This window comes from Bufo bufo, chromosome 2 (genome assembly GCF_905171765.1).
Source record: "Bufo bufo chromosome 2, aBufBuf1.1, whole genome shotgun sequence".
Classification (NCBI taxonomy): domain Eukaryota; kingdom Metazoa; phylum Chordata; class Amphibia; order Anura; family Bufonidae; genus Bufo; species Bufo bufo.
This window is the reverse complement of record NC_053390.1, coordinates 416,564,275-416,586,334: the sequence shown is the minus strand read 5'-3', so window position 1 is coordinate 416,586,334 and position 22,060 is coordinate 416,564,275. Positions and strand designations below refer to the sequence as shown.

The following is a 22,060-nucleotide window of genomic DNA, read 5'->3' as shown; positions in this document are numbered from 1 at the left end:
CAGGAAAACATACGACCTGGAAATACCGCCAACCTGAAAGAAACAGGAAAATACCGAACCTGAGTGATTCAGGGAATACGTAACCTGGGGAAATCAGGAAAACATACGACCTGGAAATACCGGCAACCTGAACGACAGAGGAAAAATACAAAACCTGAGCGATTCAGGGAAACCTAAACCTGAGCGATTCAGGAGAATACCTGACCTGAGCGATTCAGGGAAACACCTGACCTGAGCGATTCAGGGAAACACCTGACCTGAGTGAATCGGGGAAAACGTAAACCTGAGTGACCTGGGCACATACACAACCCGATCCAGATACATGAACCTGGGCGACTCTGGAACATGAACCCGAGATCCAGGTAAAACATGGACCCGAGCGATTCAGGGAAATGCATGAACCCGAGCGATCCAGGAAACACGCAACCCGCGCGACTCCGGGGAATTTAGACCTGGGTGAAAGGGTAATACGTGAATTTTGAGCTAATCTGGGAAATACATGGACCATGTCCAAAACCCCGAACCTGAGAATCATAAGGAAACGGAATGAACATGGTATAGAAAGGATCGCAACCCAACCGAATCAACGAATAGCGCTGCCACCTCTTCGGTGATACCGGAGACCTAGGAATGGAGGTTTGTGATGAATGAAGGAAGGCTCTGAGCTGCGGAGGAGCGTCATGCCGCCACCCGGCTGGAACCTACCTGAAACCCGGCACCGTGGAGTGACCGGGCACGGAGGAGCGCTGCGACACAATTGAGGATGGATCGAAATTCCGGTGGCCTGAGGCCCTGCTTACATGAAAATAAACTTGCGTTGGTACGAGACCCGGAGAGAGGTGCGATCTGGTGGCACTGGAAAGAGGCAACGGAGAACCAGGATGCAGCCTGGACGCCATGGCCAACTGCTGGGTGACCCTGGAGAGCCAGAATCAGAGCCCAAGTCGCGCTGCATGCCACAACCTGCGGAACAGGAATCCAGACACTAACCGGGCAACCAGGAACCAGCCGGACGTTGCTTGAACAAACCCCCGAGCGCTACAGGCTGATGCATGGAAACCGGCGGTGCACTGACTCCCGAGCGGTTCAGGCAACATGGAATCCCACTGGGAGACCAGGGAAACAGAAGCCTGAGCGGATCAGGCCCACCTGACCTGAGTGAATCAGGGGTAAACATGACCAGACTGTTCAGGAAAATGTGCAATCTGGGAACAACCGACCTGGAAGAGGAAGGAAAAACAAAACCCGAATGAGGGAGAACATGGCACCTGAGCGACTCAGGGAAACATGACCCCCGAGCGACTCAGGAAACACGCCAGACCTGAGCGATTCAGGGAACACGCCAGACCTGAGCGATTCAGGGAACACGCCAGACCTGAGCGATTCAGGGAACACACCAGACCTGAGCGATTCAGGGAACACACCGGACCTGAGCGATTCAGGGAACACCCCAGACCTGAGCGATTCAGGGAACACACCAGACCTGAGCGATTCAGGGAACACACCAGACCTGAGCGATTCAGGGAACACATCAGACCTGAGCGATTCAGGGAACACACCAGACCCGAGCGATCCAGGGAACATCACCCCTAAGTGACTAAGGGGAGGCAAACCATCGATTCAGGGAACCTGACCCCTGAGCCACCCAGGGAAGACATGACACATGTGACTTTGGGAACATGACATCTGTGAATTGGAGAAAACATAACCTTGAGCAAATCAGGGAAGACATGACACCTGCGATTCGTGGGTAGATGACACCTGCAATTTGGAGAAAAAACACGACGCCTGAGCGACTCAGGGAAGGCAAACCTGACTGAATCAGGGAAGACATGACACCTGCGATTCCAGGAACATGACACCTGCGATTTGGGGAAAAACATGACACCTGCGTTTGAGGAAAACATGACACTTGATCGATTCATGGATCTGGGAAGACATAACACCTGAGCGATTCAGGGAGACATTACACCTGAGCGATTCACGGGGACCTTGCACCTGAGCGATTCAGGGAGACATTGCACCTGAGCGATTCAGGGAGACATTGCACTTGAGCGATTCAGGGAGACATTGCACTTGAGCGATTCAGGGAGACATTGCATTTGAGCGATTCAGGGAGACATTGCACTTGAGCGATTCAGGGAGACATTGCACCTGAGCGATTCAGGGAGGCATTACATCTGAGCGAAACAGGGGGACTTTGCACCTGAGCGTTTCAGGGAGACATCACACCAGAGCGAATCGGGGAGACATTGCCCCCGAGCGACTCCGGAAGACATACACTGGAGCGCTTCAGGAAAGACATTTTCCCTGGGTGGTACTGGGAACATTGCAAAGCGGATTGGGGACCTTATTTCATGGAGTGAATACGGGATTACTAGCGCCCGAGCACCTCAGGGAGCACGTCATGCCTGAGCGAAACGGGGATGACATTGCCCCTGAGCGAGTCAGAGGACAAATGACACCTAGTGGCTGCAGGGACTTATTAATTTATTATTAATTTTTCACCAGCATTGCGGGGGTTAACAGGTAGCAGGCCAACAGCCAGAACAAGCACGGTATGAATCAAAGGTTCCTTTTCTTTTATACAACAGCAGTGCGGGGCTAACGGGCAGCAGGCCAACAGCCGGCAGACAGCCGGCGATTCGTTCATAGGAGAACGGAGCCCCCCCCCCGGGGGTGCAGGGCCGCTGCGCTGCTAGTCCTGGCGCCCGGCACCCCCGCACCGGGAAAATGGCAGGAAGACCGCATGGATGGTTGCATTGACAACATTGACAAAATGGGAACACCCCTGGCTTGAATGAACCATGGCCTGATGTGCATGCTTGTGGAGCCGTCCCCGCTTGCCCCCTTCACTCTTAGTGAGGCGCGCCGCCCCAACTTGCGGCGCATGCGCCGGAGGGCCCGGTACCTGGAGGGGGGAGGCGTCGCGATGTGCCCGCTCCGGCAGCTGCCGCGACAGCGGGACCCAGTGGAGCTTCAGGTCGGCCTGGATCGGGGAACACGAGGTGCCGGTGGTAGGATTGTAGCATTTTCCAGAGCAGTTGCGGCGGCGGGCAGTGCGGGGGTTTGACGGGCAGCTGCGCGCTGCCAACCCTGGGAACACGAGGTGCCGGTGGCGGCGCATCCGACCAGGCCGCAGAGCGGCTATACCTATAACAAGAAACGCGGCTGGCAGCACGAATGGGCTGCGGGGAGATGCCCCGCCGGGAGACGCGACCGGAAGTGACGTCTGGCGCTGAAGCTGCTGGAGCAAGAACCGGCCGCCCTCCTGCTTGTAGGAGGGGGTTTAAATACGCTAAGTGCGCTCCTCCCACAATTACAGGCTGCAAGCAGCCTTCAATATTTATTTTTTTCTATTAATATAGATAGAAATGTTCAATGAATATGGTGATAGGGGCGTAGTTATATTTTTGCATTCCCCTTTAAAACAGAGTTATCTTTAACACTGTGTGATGTAGCAATCAGGGATTTTTCTTATTGCTAGGGGAGTGCACTGTAAGAGGCTTTATTTTTTTTTTGCAGTTTGTTAAGCAATGAACCCCGCTTTAGTAAGAATAACCCACAGTCCTACCAGGTTACTTTTTGTAGCTGTATTTTGCAGCCAGTCGCTGGGTCCTGATGGATTAATGTCTGTGACTCCCCGTGTAGTATCGGAGTCTTCAGGGTTGTACGTCTGCTTTTTCTTCTTGTCTGCACATAGATGTACAGTAGGTAAGCCTTCTCTGTTGGATCGTTTACCGGAGGACTTCAGTGTTTTTTTTTTTTTTTTTCTTCTATGGTACTTTGCCACTCTTCACCCCACAGTGGGTTCTTCAGAGTCGCGTCCGCTGCAGCTTAGTTGAATGACTCCGAGAATGGCTCTTTGTAGCGCTCACCGCGCTTTGCTTGAGGAGTCTATGACTCTTTGCAGCCTCTTCTCGCTGTTGCTGTTCTTTTGCGTGGGCTTTATATTCTCTCTATCTTGCTTAGGGCTCGTATAAGATGTCTCCCTCGTCTCTTCCTGCGCTGGCTCCACCCCTTCTATGATGTGTCCTTTTGCGCCTTTTTTACTCAGCGCCGCGGCTTTTCTTTAGATGTTTTAGATATGCCTTTTGCTTGGCCTTTCTTGCCGATACCGTATCCAAAAGGTAGCTCAAATATTCCGGTCGCTTTCTATGGCTGCTGACGCTTATCTGACAATTATAAGTCGCTGTATTCTGTAGCTTTGGCAGATATACACCGGGAGCTGTGTCTAGCTGCTTCCTCTCTGCATGGCCTCCAAGCTCCGCCCCCCAATGTTTTATATTTAAAGGGTTTCTGTCACACCAATTTTTGCTATCAAACAGGCTGACATTATAGATGTGAAAATGTCACCTGAATTCAACTCTGCATTTCTTTTATTCAAGTATGCCCCCGTTTTCGTGTAATTTAAACTTTTATTATATGCAAATGAGCCTCTAGGAGCACCTGCTCCTAGAGGCTCCGTTCGCCCACCTCATTTCTATGCCCTTCTGTCTTGTTTGACAGGGCCAGGCCAGCATTGGTTCTCCTGCTGGCCCCGTCTGCCGTGTAAATCCCGGGTCTGCGCCGCCCCGTTCAGTATTCGGTGCAGGCGCAGTGAGAAACCCTTTAAGTCTATTTAGCTGTTTGAGGGCTATGGTATTTGACTATTGATAATTTTTTCGGGGGGGGGGGAGGTGAAGCAACAGAAAAATGTCAAAAAGGTATTTTTGGATGTGGTGATGTCTATGATGTTTTTTTATATATTTTTTTGTTTTGTATTTTGTATGTTTTTTATATATTTATTTTTACTTTTTTTTTTAAGTCATCCTAGGTGACTATAACAAGAAATCATTAGATTGCCATTTGTAGTCTGTAATTGCAATTTGCGGATCCGCAAAACACCTACGGACGTGTGAATGGACCCTAAGAGAGGTTTTCCTGGATTAATATGGATTTAACAGATATGCTCATGTAGTTGCTTACCTCATGTAACTCTTCCTCATGCTTTTCTTCTGATTTTGGACCCTCCTGATCTGTTTTAACCATGTAAAAAATTCCCTCGGGTTTGTTTCCATCCTGTATGTAGCACTTCCTGTTGCTGTATCCAGCCAAACCCAAGATGCTCCTTTCTGTGCCACAGCTCCAGCCCCGCCCCTAACAACGCAGATAGTTTATAACTCCTCCCACCGAGCTAGTTACTTAGACACTCCCCAATCACTGCCCCACCCATGGACATAACATCACAGGAAATAAGAAAGAGCTGCATGGACATGGTCATGTGACCACAGCCCAGAACAGAAGATAGGAGCAATAATGGTAAAATAAATACATTACACATTTATAGCTCCCTTCATAAATGATTATTTTAAAGAATGTTGATGCAAATCAGAAAATCCCTTTAAGGAGTGTCAGTTACATCTTCATCCTTAGGTGCCAGCTCCTGTGCCCCAAAACAGTTGCAGACACAGTGCCCCTACAGCAGCTTCGGCCATTTCACCCAAGTAACTGTCAGAATCAAGTGACCTTACATAGTTCCAACCAAACTGCTCTTATAACATTGTCAGCCATAGTGTCCATATATCAGTAGCCCCATGCTACAATTCCCTATTGTTAGCCTTCCAATAATACAATTCCCTATTGTTAGCCTTCCAATGTTACAATTCCCTATTGTTAGTCTGTGATTCAATGAGAATCTGTCTTACACTTGTAGAATGATAAAACACCACAGAATAAAATTTGTTTCTAACTATATTTTCTATTGTTTTCCAGGATTACGAGCCATTCCAGAATCATCCTGAAAACCAGCATTTAAATGTGAAAAAGTTTGCCAACAGTCTTTAATGCTTACCTTGGGATGAAGCAGGCAACAAGAATATTGCTTTACCTACAGTGGGATGCGAAAGTTTTGGCAACCTTGTTAATCGTCTTGATTTTCCTGTATAAATCGTTGGTTGTTACGATAAAAAATGTCAGTTAAATATATCATATAGGAGACACACACAGTGATATTTGAGAAGTGAAATGAAGTTTATTGGATTTACAGAAAGTGTGCTATAAGTGTTTAAACAAAATTAGGCAGGTGCATAAATTTGGGCACCACAAAAAAGAAATGAAATCAATATTTAGTAGATCCACCTTTTGCAGAAATTACAGCCTCTAAACGCTTCCTGTAGGTTCCAATGAGAGTCTGGATTCTGGTTGAAGGTATTTTGGACCATTCCTCTTTACAAAACATCTTTAGTTCATTCAGGTTTGATGGCTTCCGAGCATGGACAGCAGTCTTTAAGTCACACCACAGATTTTCAATTATATTCAGGTCTGGGGACTGAAATGGCCATTCCAGAACGTTGTACTTGTTCCTCTGCATAAATGCCTTAGTGGATTTTGAGCAGTGTTTAGGGTCGTTGTCTTGTTGAAAGATCCAGCCCCGGCGCAGCTTCAGCTTTGTCACTGATTCCTGGACATTGGTCTCCAGAATCTGCTGATACTGAGTGGAATCCATGCATCCCTCAACTTTGACAAGATTCCCAGTCCCTGCACTGGCCACACAGCCCCACAGCATGATGGAACCACCACCATATTTTACTGTAGGTAGCAGGTGTTTTTCTTGGAATGCTGTGTTCTTTTTCCTCCATGCATAACGCCCCTTGTTATGGCCAAATAACTAAATTTTAGTTTCATCAGTCCACAGCACCTTATTCCAAAATGAAGCTGGCTTGTCCAAATGTGCTTTATCCCACCTCAAGCGGCACTTTTTGTGCTGTGGGCGGAGAAAAGGCTTCCTCTGCATCACTCTCGCATACAGCATCTCCTTGTGTAAAGTGCGCCGAATGGTTGAACGATGCACAGTGACTCCATCTGCAGCAAGATGATGTTGTAGGTCTTTGGTGCTGGTCTGTGGGTTGACTCTGACTGTTCTCACCATTCGTCGCTTCTGTCTATCCGAGATTTTTCTTGGTCTGCCACTTCGAGCCTTAACTTGAACTGAGCCTGTGGTCTTCCATTTCCTCAATATGTTCCTAACTGTGGAAACAGACAGCTGAAATCTCTGAGACAGCTTTCTGTATCCTTCCCCTAAACCATGATGGGGAACAATCTTTGTCTTCAGGTCATTTGAGAGTTGTTCTGAGACCCCCATGTTGCTACTCTTCAGAGAAAATTAAAAGAGGAGGGAAACTTACAATTGACCCCCTTAAATACTCTTTCTCATAATTGGATTCACCTGTGTATGTAGGTCAGGGGTCACTGAGCTTACCAAGCCAATTTGGGTTCCAATAATTAGTTCTAAAGGTTTTGGAATCAATAAAATGACAACAGTGCCCAAATTTATGCACCTGCCTAATTTTGTTTAAACAATTATAGCACACTTTCTGTAAATCCAATAAACTTCATTTCACTTCTCAAATATCACTGTGTGTCTCCTATATGATATATTTAACTGACATTTTTTATCGTAACAACCAACGATTTATACAGGAAAATCATGACGATTAACAAGGTTGCCCAAACTTTCGCATCCCACTGTATATCAGTATTACTGAATCAATGAGTGTTTGCTCATGAGAGTCAGAAATCTCTAGTTGTGGCAGCCAAGTCAGGGTCTAAGAGAGCAGAGGACATATTTGGCTATGGTGACATGTAGTCATGTGCCATGCAAGCATCTCTTTGATTTTAACCCTGGTGTAAAGCCTCTGTCCCTTGTATGAAAAGTGATGCAGCTGTTCACTACAGATTCTTCCCATAATGAAAATATACTGATCCGGTGGCGTATGTTCATTCAGATACAAGCTGCACTTTCACCAACATGAATTGTTGGTTAACTTTGTTGAACTTTTCATGGAGTACGATTCCTAGGTGATCATACATTTCTTAGTTGTACATTTGTATTAAAGGGGTATTCCAGGATTTTGCTATTGATGGCTTAGGCTAGGTCTACACGACGACATTTGTCGCGCGACAATAAGTCGCGCTTCAAATTGGGCGCAACATTTTTTCGCGCGACATTTTGTTGCACCAATGTCGCGCGACAATTTTTATAATGCCAGTCTATGGTGTCGCACTGCAACATGCGACATGCTGCGACTGCGACGCAACAGTCGCAGAAAAATCCATCTCGATGGATTTTCTGCGACTGTTGCGTCACAGTCGCAGCATGTTGCATGTTGCAGTGCGACACCATAGACTGCCATTATAAAAATTGTCGCGCGACATTGGTGCAACAAAATGTCGCGCGACAAATGTCGTCGCGTAGACCTAGCCTTATTCTCAGAACAGGCCACCAATATCTGATGGGCGGAGATCCGATCAGCTGTAGCTCCAATGCCAGAAGTCAGTGCCAGTACTACATAGCTCTATTCATTGTATAACAATCAGAGCTGGAAACTGCAGCACTGTTCTATCAATAGTAAAATCCTGGAATACCGCTGTAATAATGCAGAGGTGTTCTTTACTTTTATTTATTTTATACAATTATTTTAATAAAAATGTTGTTTTGATGTTTTTGTATTTTCTTTGTTTCTTTATTTAACATCTTATTGTTTCACATTTTAAAATCAACTAATGAAAATCAGACATTGCTTTCCAATTGTGGCTCATTAGAATAAATGTAAAAAACAAACTAATGAAACTGCCCTAGAAAAAAATGATGGTACCCCTAGAAAAGATGGAAAATAATTTGTCCATAGGGATATGTTAAACTAAGGTGTGTCCTGTAAATAGCATCACAGGTGTCTTCAAATTTGCAATAAGTCAGTCGGCCTATTTGAAGGGTGAAAAGTAGTCACTGTGCTGTTTGGTATAATGGTGGGTACCACACTAAACATGGTCCAAAGAAAGCTAAGGAGAGAGTGGTCTAAGGAGATTAGAAAGAAAATTATAGACCATAGACCATCTCCAAACAGCTTTATGTTCCTGTTAATACAGTTGCACATATTATTCAGAGGTTTAACACCTACAGGACTGTAGCCAACCTCCCTGGATGTGGCCGCAAGAGGAGAATTGATGATAAAGTGAAGAGGCAGATAATATAAATGGTAACCAAAGAGCACAGAACAACTTCTAAAGAGTTTAGAGGTGAACTCCAAGGTCAAGGTACATCAGTGTCAGATCGCACCATCTATTGCTGTCTTAGCCAAAGTGGACTTAATGGAAGACAACCAAGGAGAAAACCACTGTTGAAAGCAAATCATAAAAAGCCAGATTGGAATTTGCCAAAATTCATATTGACAAGCCGCAAAGCTTCTGGGAGCATGTCCTTTGGATGGATGAGACAAAACTGGAGCTTTTTGGCAAGTCACATCAGCCCGATGTTCACAGACACAAAATTGAAGCATACAAAAAAAAGAACATTGTACCTACTATAAAACATGGAGGAGGCTTGCTTATGTTTTGGGGCTGCTTTGCTGCATTTGGCACAAAGTGTCTTGAATCTGTGCAGGGTACAATGAAATCTTAAGACTGGAGTTAAATGTGCTGGTCAGTATCAGAAAGCTTGGTCTTAGTCGCAGGTCAGGGGTCCTCCAACAGGATAGTGAACCAAAACACACAGCTAAAACATCCAAGAATAGCTAAGAGCCAAACATTCGACTATTCTGAATTGACCTTCTCTGAGCCCTGATCTAACTCCTATTGAACATCTTTGGAAGCTGAATCATGCAGTCTGGAAAAAGCACTCTACAAAGATGAGACAGCTGGAGCAGTTTGCTCACAGGTGAAGAAGTCTTAGGGTACATTCACACGTCCGTAAGTGTTTTGCGGTTCCGCAAATTGCGGATCCACAAAACATGGACACCTGAAATGTCCGATTCGCAATTTGCGGACCGCACATCACAGACACTTTAATAGAAAATGCCTTTTCTGGTCCTCAATTGCGGACAAGAATAGGACATGTTCTATTTTTTCAGGAACGGAATTGCGGATCCCAAAAAAACGGATCCCAAAAAAACGGATGCGGATTCGGAAATTGCGGATGCCGGAAATGCGGATTCGCATCCGTTCCAGCCCCAATGAAAGTAAATGGGTCCGCAAATTGCGCAATGACTGCGGATCCAAATTACGGACATGTGAATGGACCCTTAGGCTCCATTCACACATCTGCAATTCCATTCCGCATTTTGTGGAACGGAATTGCGGACCCATTCATTTCACTTCCGGGTCCGCAATTCCCATCCCGAAAAAAAATAGAACATGTCCTATTCTTGTCCGCAATAGCGGACAAGAATAGGCATATTCTATTAGTGCCGGCGATGTGCGGTCTGCAAAATGCGGAACGCACATTGCTGGTTTCCGTGTTGAACGGATGTGTGAATGAACGCTTATTGAGAGTTACAGAAATCACTTAATTGCAGTGATTGCCTCAAAAGGTTGTGCAGCAAAATATAAAGTTAAGGGTACCATCATTTGTGTCAAGGCCAGTTGATTTTCAGTAACTTTTTATTTATTATTAGTTTTATCAGTTTTAAGTTATTTCAGTGACCATTGTGGATTTTCCTTTCTTTAACAGAAGGGTACCAATGATTTTGTACATGTGTGTGTCTATCTATCTATCTATCTATCTATCTATCTATCTATCTATCTATCTATCTATCTATCTATCTATCTATCTATCTATCTATCTATCCTTGAAATGAGTTAATGATGTGGAAGGTAGTGCAGTTATTTGTTCAGTTTTTGTCTCTGTTCACAGACTCTGTCCCAGGTTCCTTTACTTTTAACAACATGAATGGCTCAGTATGCAGTGATATGCTTGCTAACTATAGAAAACCTTGACAAAACCCAGATGGACCTCATAATAGGGCAATGGTTTCCATCAGATGCTGTTTGCATCTGTCACTATGGGTGCCTTTGGATCTCTGGCTCTGTGTCCCTGATGTTCTTTAGGCAAGGGGGCCTAAAGAACACAGGGACATCAGGGAACTGCCTCTAAAAGAAGACTTTGTTCACTACAGTATGAATTCCCATGAAATAAACACACAATACAGAGTGAAATTGTAAAATCTAGAGCTCTGCAGGTGTGGCTGGCAGATAGCGTACTAGAGTGAAGCCTGTGTACTCCCATTAACTACCAGAAAAGCCAATGGTTAAATATAATGAATGAACATCACTGTAACTAGCTGCTGGTCAGTTAATACACTGTGCAACTGCTGACAGCCTCAGACATAGTGCAGGAGAGGAGACTAGAGATGAGCGAATTTTTCTTGAAAAATTTGGTTCGATCCGAATATATTCGCAGCAAATTACGTTAAAAATGGCTACTTCCTGGCTCCTGAGTAGTGTAGAACACTGTGCCTTGCAGTAACACACATAGGGAGTCTGCTGTGGTAGTGAAACAATACTGTGAGTCAGTATGACATGCAGATGACAGGCGTCGCTTTTAGAATCTCTGCACACTTCACTTATTAGGGCAGTCACGGGGCCAAAACTGACCAAATAATTAAAGTATGAACTTTAATTCAGCTGATTCCACATAGATGTCTACAGAACCTGTTCTATTAAACGCTTATACAAGTAGAGCTCCCCCGGACAGAGTGGAGAGGATGTCAGCAGTAAGTTTGTGTTGACGTCACTGATTATTTTGCCCTTCCTCTGATCCGTCAGAACAATAACCCCTAAAAAAGGGATCCTGTCTGTTGAGCATCCGCCTTCACTCGGTCAGCATTTGGTCAGCAATCCATCAGTATTGCTAAACACATGTCTTCTGTGTTTTGTACCCACTTCTGCTTTTGGCTACCAAATCATAAGCCAATTCTGATGCATAGGGACCATGTCATGCAGGCCTTACAGCTGTTTCATAGACAGGATCCGTTGTGCGTCTCATTTTTCCTTTCTTCTGACAGATCAGAAGTGGGGTCAAATAAATGATGTTAGCCAGGCCGAAAGGCAAAATAGTGGCCCAGTCATGAAGTGGAGAGGGTGGGAACAGCATGAGAGGTCCACAGAGTCTGGAGGTGGCATCAGCATCAGGAGGAGGCCACAGAGTGGCACAATGACAGTGTGTAGGTGGCAGCAGCAACATCAGGAGGAGGCCACAGAGTGGCACAATGACAATGTGTAGGTGGCAGCAGCAGCATCAGGAGGCCACAGAGTGGCACAATGACAGAGTGTGAAGGTGGTGGCAGCAGCATCATCAGGAGAAGGCAACATGGTGGCACAATGACAGTGTGTATTTGGCAGCAGCATCAGGAGGCCACAGTTTGACACAATAACAGAGTGTGGAGGTAGTGGAAGCAGCATCAGGAGGAGGCCACAGGGTGGCACAATGATAGTGTGGTGGTTGCAGCAGCATCAGGAGGAGGCCACAGAGTGGCACAATGACAGAGTGTGGAGGTGGCAGCAGCAGCATCAGGAGGAGGCCCACAGGGTGGCACAATGACAGAGTGTGGAGGTGGCACCAGCATCATAAGGAGGCCACATAGTGGCACAATGACAGAGTGTGAATGTGGTGGCAGCATCAGGAAGAGGCCACAGGGTGGCACAATAACAGAGTTTGAAGGTGGCAGCAGGAGCATCAGGAGGCCACAGAGTGGCAAGGTGACATAGTGTTGAGGTAGCAGCAGCATCAGGAGACCACAGAGTGTCAAGATGATATAGTGTGGAGGTGGCAGCAGCATCAGAAGACCACAGAGTGACCCAGTGACAGAGTGGGGAGGTGGGTGGCAATACCAGTACCATCTGAAGAAGGTGGGTGAAAGCAGGAGCACTTGACATCAGATGTGTGGCATCAGGCGGGTGGCAGCATCAGAATAGTAGCTGAGGCAGGTAGCCAGAAGAAACCGGTCTCTTTTGTCAAAGTGTTGGTGTGGCACCATGGATGATCTAATCTGATGCATCAGGCATTGGTGGGTGGAAATCCTGGCTGATCCATGCCTGATTCATCTTGACAAAGTTCAGTCTCTCCACATTTTGGGTGGACAGGCGAGTTCTTCATGGGGTAACTATGGCCCCCGCTGCTCCAAAGTCCTCCTCCAGTTCAGCCCCCACAGGGCTCATGTGGCCGTGAGATCTAGGTGCCACTTCTCCAGTCTCCTGACAAGCCAGATTTACCAGAAACTGTTCCAGGACATGAAGCAGTGTAATGACATTGTTCATCCCATAGTCCTGGTGACAGACAAATAGCGTGGCATCCTCAAAGAGCCTGAGCAAACGGCAGGTGTCACGCATGAGCTGCCACTGGCTGATATTGAAGTTACACAGGGGAGTACTCCTGTTCGCTTGGATCATCAAGAAGTCGTTTATGGCCTTTCTCTGTTCGTATAGTCGGTCCAACATATGGAGGGTGGAATTCCAACGAGTGGAAACGTTGCAAATCAGCCTATGTTGGGGGATGCCGTTCTGCCCCTGCAGCTCAAGGAGGGTGTGCTTTGCGGTGTACGAGTGGCTGAAGTGCATGCAAAGTTTCCTGGCCATTTTTAGGATGTCTTGCAGATGAGTGGAAAAATTCAGGAACCGCTTGACAACCAGATTGAACACATGTGCCAGGCAGGGCGCATGGCTCAGCCCTCCTTGAAGCAGCGCCGACATCATGTTCTTCCCGTTGTCGGTCACCATGGTTCAGATTTTGAGTTGTCACAGAGAAAGCCAGGATTCGATTACTTAATGAAGGACACGGAGCAGTTCCTCCCCTGTGTGACTCCGTTTGCCCTTGCAAATGAGGTGCAGAACAGCGTGACACTGCCGTGCCCTGTACATGTGGTATGCTTGAGGGGCACTGTGAATTGTCCTTGCAGTGGAGTCTGAGGACATGGTAGAGAATGAGGAGGCAAAGGCGGACATTGTCGCAGGACCAACGGCATGAGAATGTGGAGGCAGAAGCGGAGTCACCTGGCCATGTTGATGGTCTGGCTGTGCAGGAACCACATTCACCCAGTGGGCCGTAAAGGACATGTATTGCCCCTGACCGTAGTTATAGCTCCACACGCCGGCGCTGCCGTGCACTTTGGCAGACACCAACAGGATCAAGGACTGGCCCACCTTCTGTTCTACATACGTGTGCAGGGCTGGTGCTGCCTTTTTGGCAAAGAAATGACGGCTTGGGACTCTTCACCTCGGCTCAGCACAAGCCATCAGTTCTCTGAAAGGTGCAGAGTCCACCACTTGGAAAGAGAGGGACTGCAGCACCAGCAACTTGGCCAGGAGAGCATTCAGCTTCTTCGCCATTGGATGAGTGCATGCATACTGTTGTCTCTTGGCAATCCGTTCGGTGATCGATTGCTGATGGAATAACTGACGAGGAGTAGGAGGAGGAGCAGGAGCATCAGGACCAGCAGATGATGGGAAGGACAGACAGCTCCTTTCGGCTGAGGTGGTGGAGCCTTGACTGCCTGAAACTGGGTGGTGCCACTGGGTGATGCAGCGGTTGCTGCGGCAGGCTGGACCACTAGATCAGAGCCACAGTTCTCCCAGGCCACTTTATGGTGACGCTGTATATGTTGACGCAGGGGCCGTGGTGGCAACCTGGCCACGTTTTCCCCCTTCTGCCCACAGATTCTACAAATGGCCATGTTCACCTCCTCCGGCGGATTTTACACACAACACTCCACACTGACTGACTGCTACTGCCGCTGCTTCCGTGAACCCCTGCACCACTACTTTCTGGGCAGGTAGGCTCCTGCGATGCGCATGGTCTACCCTGGGCACGTTTTTCTCCCAACCTCCCACTGCTGCTACCCTGCTGACTCCTGGCCACATTAGCGACTTGCTGGCTCCACCGCTGCCTCATGGGCAAGTTGCCACCCTCTTCTCCCGATGATGATGAAGCGTCTAATTCACCCGGCTCCCAAGTGCGATCAGCTACATCATCATCATCGAGTACTGTCTGCACGTCACTGATGTCCTCCTCAACGGTCTCTGGGTCAGGAGCCTGACCGCTCGCAACACCAGCTTCCACGCCACTCTCCTCATCAATACTTGCCCGCCTACCTCAGGAAGCAGCGGATGTCTCCTCCACATCTTGGCTGGCCAGTAGCTGCTGACTGTCCTCTAGTAGCTCGTCCTCGCTGTATAGTGGATCTGAGCCCACAGCATATAAAACTTGCCTGGCTGAGGGAACAGAAAAGGACAGAGGCAGGTTGAGGACAGGTGAGGGCAGGTGAGGGCACAGGGCCAAGTAAGGGCTGTGTCTGACGAACCCACTGACTCTTGCCTGGGGCTGTCTGATGTAACTTGGGACGAAGTGGATGCCAGAGTCAACTATTAAAGCACCGCTGGGTTGCTGGTCAAGACACGACCGCTAGATGACACCAGAAGCTCAGGCCTCTCGCTGCGACTCCTGCTGCCACGTCCCCTTACTCTTCTAAAACCTGTGCCTATGCCAGAAACATTTAGGCCTCTGCTACTTTCCTGTTCAAGGCCTGGCACTTCTCTGTCTGACATACTGTTAGATCAAATAAATAAATAAATAAAAAGGAAATTAAAACTCCCCAAAAAAGGCTGTAATTTTCTCACTTCATTACACAACGGCTAATAAGCCCTTTTTGTTTTTCCACTAATACACAGCAAAGAAGGCTTTAGAACATATAACTGCGACGCTGAATGGCAAATAGGCCCTTACTTTTTTCCACTTATACATGCCACAAAAGGCTTTAGAACATATAACTGCACCGCAGAACGGCAAATAATTTATATTTTTTGCCACTAATACACTCCAAAAAGGGCTTTAGAACATATAACTGCACTGCTGAACGGAAAATAATATATTTTTTTTGCCACTAATACACGCCAAAAAGGGCTGTAATCATCTCACTTCACCACACAATGGCAAATACTTTTTTGTGCCACTAATGCACGCCAAAAAGAGCTTTAGAACATATAACTGCACCGCTAAACGGCAAATATATATTTTTTGAAACTAATACACGCCAAAAAGGGCTTTAGAAAATATAACTGCACTGCTGAACGGCAAATACTTTTTTGTGTGCCACTAATACACACCAAAAAGGGCTTTAGAACATATAACTGCACCGCTGAACCGCAAATATGCATTTTGTATTTTCCACTTATACACGCCACAAAAGGCTTTAAAACATATAACTGCACCGCTGAATGGCAAAAAGGCTCTTACTTTTTTCCACTGATACACGCCACAAAAGGCTTTAGAACATATAACTGCACCGCAGAACGGCAAATAATTTATATTTTTGCCACTAATACACTCCAAAAAGGGCTTTAGAGCATATAACTGCACCACTAAACGGAAATTACCGTAATATATATTTTTTGCCCTTTAGAACATATAACTGCACCGCTGAAAGGCAAATAGGCCCTTACTTTTTTTTACTTAAACATGCCACAAAAGGCTTTAGAAAATATAACTGCACCTCTGAACGGCAAATAATCTATATTTTTTTGCCACTAATACACGCCAAAAAGGGCTGTAATTTTCTCACTTCACCACACAACGGCTAATAGGCCCTTTTTTCCCCACTAATACAAGCCAAAAATGCTTTAGAACATTAAACTGCACCGCACAAGGGCAAATAAGACATAGAAATATTTCCTTGTAATAAACCCTGTTAATGGGTGTAACAGCGCTTGCACCCCAATAACAAGAAGGGTTTGCTGGAATTACAGATCTGTATAATGGCAATTTGGGTCCGCAGTCAGAGCAGCAAGGTGTAATAGGATTGTTCCTATTATCCAGGCTGTAAACTCCCCTACTGAACCCTGTTCTGCTTTAATTCTGTGGAATGATTCCTCCCTATCCTTTCCCTGAACTTCTACACAGCAAAATAAAAGTTTTAAAGTCTTTTCTACCACTGTCCCTAGTGCCTGCTGACGTCTCTCCCTGCACTAAGTACACTGGAAAATGGCTGAATCCAAGATGGCTAAGGCTATTTATAGGGCTGTGACATCACAGGGCTGGCAGGCTGCTGATTGGCTGCATGCATGGCATTGTGGGTGATCACTCGTTCCCAGAGATCCTTGCTCGATGTCCTAACACGTGCAGCAGCCATTTTAGGAAAAAATGAGATTCGTTACCATGAAGCGTGAGGAAATTTGGATTCGGTGCAAATCGAATTTTTCTTGAAATTCGGATCGAATTCCACTTTGTCAACTTCGATTTGCTTATCTCTACACATTCACTTCAATGGGGCCGCAAAAGATTCGGACAGCACTATGTGTGCTGTCCGCATATGTTGCTCCATTCCCCAGCCCCACAAAAAAAAAAATTAGAACATGTCCTATTCTTGTCCATTTTGCAGACAAGAATAGCCATTTCTATCATAGAGTGAAACATTCTGTTCCACAAAATGAAGAATGCACATGGCTGGTATCTGTGTTTTGCAGACCACAAAACAAGGTACGGTCGTGTGCATGAGGGCTAAAAGGTATGTTTGGACTGCTCTCCCCAGCCACTACCTGCTGTCAGCAGTTTAACATAGTCAAAACTGTCAACAGACTCTCTTTAATTTATCATATAAATTTCCTATGTCTAATAGACAGTTGCAGGCTACTTGGGGCTTTTAGGCTACATGCACACGACCGTACATACAGCGGGTCCGCAATACACGGGCACCGGCCGTGTGCATTCGGCATCATCGATCGTGGACCCATTCACTTGAATAGGTCCGCAATCAAGGAGATGCGGATTGGAGGCATGGATCGGAACCCCACGGAAACACTACGGAGTGCTTCCGTGGTATTTCTGGCCGTGCCTCCGCACCGCAAAAAAGTAGCGCATGCACTACTTTTTTGCGGTGGGACCGTCGGATGCGGGTCGCGGACCCCATTCAAGTGAATGGGTCTGCGATCCGCTTGTGGCTGCCCCACGGTCTGTGTCTCAATTTGTGGTCCACAGCACGGGCACGGAGCCCTAATGTTCGTGTGCATGTAGCCTTAAAGTGACATTGGTTTGATTACCCACTGGGCCCCTGTGCAGTTTCACAAATTATATGTGTTCTTCATCTGAATGGTGAAAATGGGGAACAGTAGTATGATGTCACCAGCTACTAGAATATTGCTGTAATATTGTTGATACATTACTGACTAGTATATGGCAGACCTTCGCCACTCTGAAGATCAGTGAGAACCCCCGCCCCCCCCCCCCCCCCTCTCTGGGCCACGTGAGAAAAAACAATTAACTGTGACTTTACAGTTTTTTTTTGGCTAAGTTTTCCGGCTGTATAGAGGTGAAATCTGTTTGTCTCCTTTCCTTTTGTCTTTTTTCCCCTTGCGGTGTTGGAGAGGGAGGGATAGAGGGGTGAATAGAGGGGGAAGAGAGGAAAGGAAAGGAAGGGGCTAAAAAGAGGAATATACAGGGAAGAATAGGAGAAGGGGGGAAAGAAGCAAAGGGGATAAAAAGAAGAGTAGAAATTTAAATAAAAGTAGGTAAGGAAGAGGCGGAAAGGAGAGACGGAAAAAAAAAAAAAAAGGAAAAAAAAAGGAAAAAAAGAATGGCCCCAAAACAACGGTCGACTGACTCCTCTGTAACAAAATTGGGGTCCAAGACTCCAGAGAATAAAATTGATAAGTTTTTGAAGTCGCCCTTTCTAAACGAAAAGAACTCAGCTAAAACAAAACTCTCTGCTAACCTGAAGAAATCTGTTAAAACTCGTCAAACTGATGAACTCTCCGAGGACGGTTCAGCGGAGGTAGATCAGGAAGAAGGGGGGGAAGGTATCTCTGCACAGATGCGAGCTGAATACGACCCTTCCGTTTTGGAAAAAATCCTTTGTGCCGTGGAGAATAACGGCACCTTAGTGCAAGAGATGTCCACCCAATTAGGGTCTGTGCAGAGCGACATTTCTCTAATAAGAGAGAACCTGGTAAAGATCCGCGATCGAATCTTTAATGTGGAAAAAACTGTGGACTCACTGCAAACCGATATTGATATGTTAAAATCTAAATCTTCGCTTTTTGCTTCAGAAAATCAAGCACTCCAAAATAAGCTAGAGGACTTTGAAAATAGGTCAAGGCGTAACAATGTCCGCATAATTGGCTTCCCAGAGGGAGCGGAGGGCCGACATCTAGAGGAACAACTTAAAGATGTGGTCCTGCATAACCTTGGTAGTGACTATTTTTCCTCTATGTTTCAAATAGAAAGAGCACATCGAATCCCAGGAGGGAAACCTATTCCAGGGAGGCCGCCGCGTGAAATTTTAATGAAATTATTATCATCCGTCGATAGAGATATGATACTGAAAAGAGCAAGAGAATGTACTCCCATTGAATATCAGGGAACCAGGTTGCTCTTTTTTCCTGACTTCGCTCGGCAGACTCAGGAAAAAAGAAATTTTTTTAGAGAGATAAAGAAACGCCTGGCGTCCAAGGAGATTAAATATTCCCTTCAGTATCCAGCGAAACTAAGAGTGATCCATAACGGGACTTCTCTTTTTTTTTAAACACCACAGCAAGTGTTAGATTGGATGGAGCAAAGGGGTATCTGAAATTGTGCATTACTATGATAGAAGAGTTGGAGGGGAGATGGGGTGGGGGAGGGGGAAAATGGCCTGAGGTTAGAGGTTCGCTGACTGGGCGGATCAACGGAGAGGGGGGTGGGAGGGAACGGGGAGAGGGGGGAGGGAAGGGGGGGAGGGAACCCACCTTGCAGGAATGGGGTTTGTTTTTGTTTTGTTTTGTTTTTGTTTTTGTTTTTTTTTTCTCTTTTGCTGTGATTGATGTCCACTAGAATTGTATCTTGGAACGTCAGAGGGCTTGGGGAAAGGGTTAAAAGGCAAGCGATTATGGATGCTTTAAAAAGATATCTTCCAGCAATTATTTGCATAGTAGAAACTCATCTAACTAAAGAAACCTTGTCCCGTCTGACAAAGGGATGGCAGTCTCAATCGTATCATTCTACCTTTAGCGGTTCCTCTAGGGGTGTCTCAGTTCTTATTCATAATTCCATAGATTTCACCCTCATAAAATCCCATATAGATGATCAGGGCAGATTCATCTTCTTGCATGGTAAGCTGCATGGCTACAGTTATATCCTTGCTATTTTTTACATTCCTCCGCCATTCTCAATGTATCCACTGCTTCAGTTAATGCTTTTTTTTGAAAAGAGACCTGAATGTCGTTTAATCTTGATGGGGGATTTTAACGCGGTTATGGACCCCAACAAAGATAGATTTACATTAGACGCAGAAAGGGGGAGGAATTTTTGCAATTCCTCGTTACCTCAGTTCTGCTCAGAGGTGGGAGTGGTGGATATATGGGAACATCTTGGAGGAGGAAATAGAGTATACTCCTGCGTTAGCAGGGGCGGCAGAGCAATGTCTAGGATTGATCTAGCATTCACCAACGAGAGCAACTTGAGGAATATCCGGAAGATGCGTTACGGAGTAAGAACAGTTTCGGACCACTCACCCGTACAAGTTGAGGTTCGCACCGGGGAGAATAAGTACTTTAGGGGGCTAGGATTTAAGCTGAATCCATACTGGCTCACTATTATGGATAACCTTCAATCTATTAAATTATTAATATCCTCCTTCTGGGAGGTGAATCTTCCCTCTGCTAACATCAATATAGTATGGGATGCTCTGAAAGCATATCTGAGGGGGGTTTTCATAAGTGAGATTGCTGCAGCAAAGAGAACATTTAAGAAGAAAGAGGAGGAATTGGCTAAGATTGCTGCATCTACAACTGAGCGATACACTAGTCACCCCTCTGAGTACAACAGGGAAGAGATGCAGAAGGCTAGCTGTTCTCTGGAGAAACATGTAACAGAGAAAGCAAACCACAGGGTATTCTTTAAGGGGCTCAATTATTTTTTCAAGTCTGGACGTCCGGGCAAGCTTCTAGCCAGAATAATTACACAACAAGACAAGAAAAAGCAATCTATCATTTCGATCCGCAATGCAGAGGGAAAACTATAACAGATTTAGAGGGAATTGGGAACACCTTTTTACAATACTTTGCTCAGATATATAGATCCTCTCCTGGTTTGTCATCTGAACTGGCGATGCGCTTCCTGGAGAAAATTCCACTTTCTACTTTAAATAAAGCTCAAATAGAATATCTGGAAGAGGAGTTGTCCCTTACGGAGCTGCAGGAGGCCCTTGGGTCCATCTCGGGGAACTCGTCGCCAGGGCTGGATGGCCTTCCATACGAGGTCTATCGTAAGTATAGCGATGTGATTCTCCCTCAGATGTTAGAGGTTTTCTCCCAAGCAATACAGGGAGGGGGACTACCACACTCTATGATGGAGGCTCTCATCGTTTTAATTTTAAAAAAAGATAAAGACCCGGCAGAATCTCCTTATTAAATACTGATGCTAAGTTACTATCAAAAGCTCTGGCTAGGAGGCTCTCCCGGGTTATACCCACCATTATCTACCCAGACTCAAATGGCTTCATGCCAAAAAGGGGTACCCACCACAATTTGAATAGGCTATTTATGAATATTCAGTCCCCGGGGTGTGGCGCTCGCTCCATCCTGTCGTTGGATGCTACTAAAGCCTTCGACAGGGTGGAGTGGACTTTTCTCTGGAAGGTGATGAAAAAAATGGGCTTTGGCCCAAGATTTATGACGATGGTCCAGTTACTTTACAATTCTCCAGCTGCCAGGATTAGGATCAATGATTCGACGACAGAGAGTTTCATCCTGGGAAGAGGCACCTGTCAAGGCTGTCCCCTCTCCCCCCTTCTATTTAATATTTATATTGAACCTCTAGCGGCTATGATAAGACACGACCCAAGGGTGGTCGGTTTTGGCACAATGGGGAAGCATGACCGTGTATCCCTCTATGCAGATGATATACTGGTTTTTATCCATCAAACAGACATCACTCTCCCTCGTATAATGGACCTGGTTGGGCTCTTTTCCGATCTGTCTGGATTGGAGATCAACTGGGATAAGACCGTTCTCCTCCCTATAGATGAGTTGCGAGGTGAATGGGAAAATCAGTTAACGATCTCTGACTCTATAAAGTACCTGGGGATAACAGTTTCTGCCAAACCTCAGGAATACTTACATCTTAACCTGATTCCCCTGCTGATGAAGTTGAGAGCTAAAATTAGGGTATGGCAAAAAATTCTGCCAGCAAGAGCGGACAGAATCTCATTAATAAAAATGGTAGTGCTGCCCCAGGTTCTTTATGTCTTGCGCAACTCGCCTGTATGGATCGCAGATAAGTATT

At 46.1% G+C, this 22,060-nt stretch overlaps 1 protein-coding gene across 6 annotated transcripts in view; it reads left to right on the top strand.

Annotated features, from left to right (window-relative positions):
- The window catches only part of SUSD1 (sushi domain containing 1), a 221,949-nt gene extending 214,046 nt beyond the window's left edge, over nt 1-7,903 (top strand). For 5 of the 6 annotated variants that reach the window (XM_040417307.1, XM_040417304.1, XM_040417302.1 and 2 more), the window contains exons 24-25: nt 5,755-5,870; nt 7,510-7,903. In XM_040417307.1, coding sequence (XP_040273241.1) covers nt 5,755-5,797 — 43 coding nt within the window. In that variant the 3' untranslated portion in view covers nt 5,798-5,870; nt 7,510-7,903. Of the gene's footprint in view, nt 1-5,754; nt 5,873-7,509 lie in introns of those variants that run through there. The other variant, XM_040417308.1, reaches the window with a different exon arrangement.
- The last annotated feature ends 14,157 nt before the right edge of the window (nt 7,904-22,060 follow it).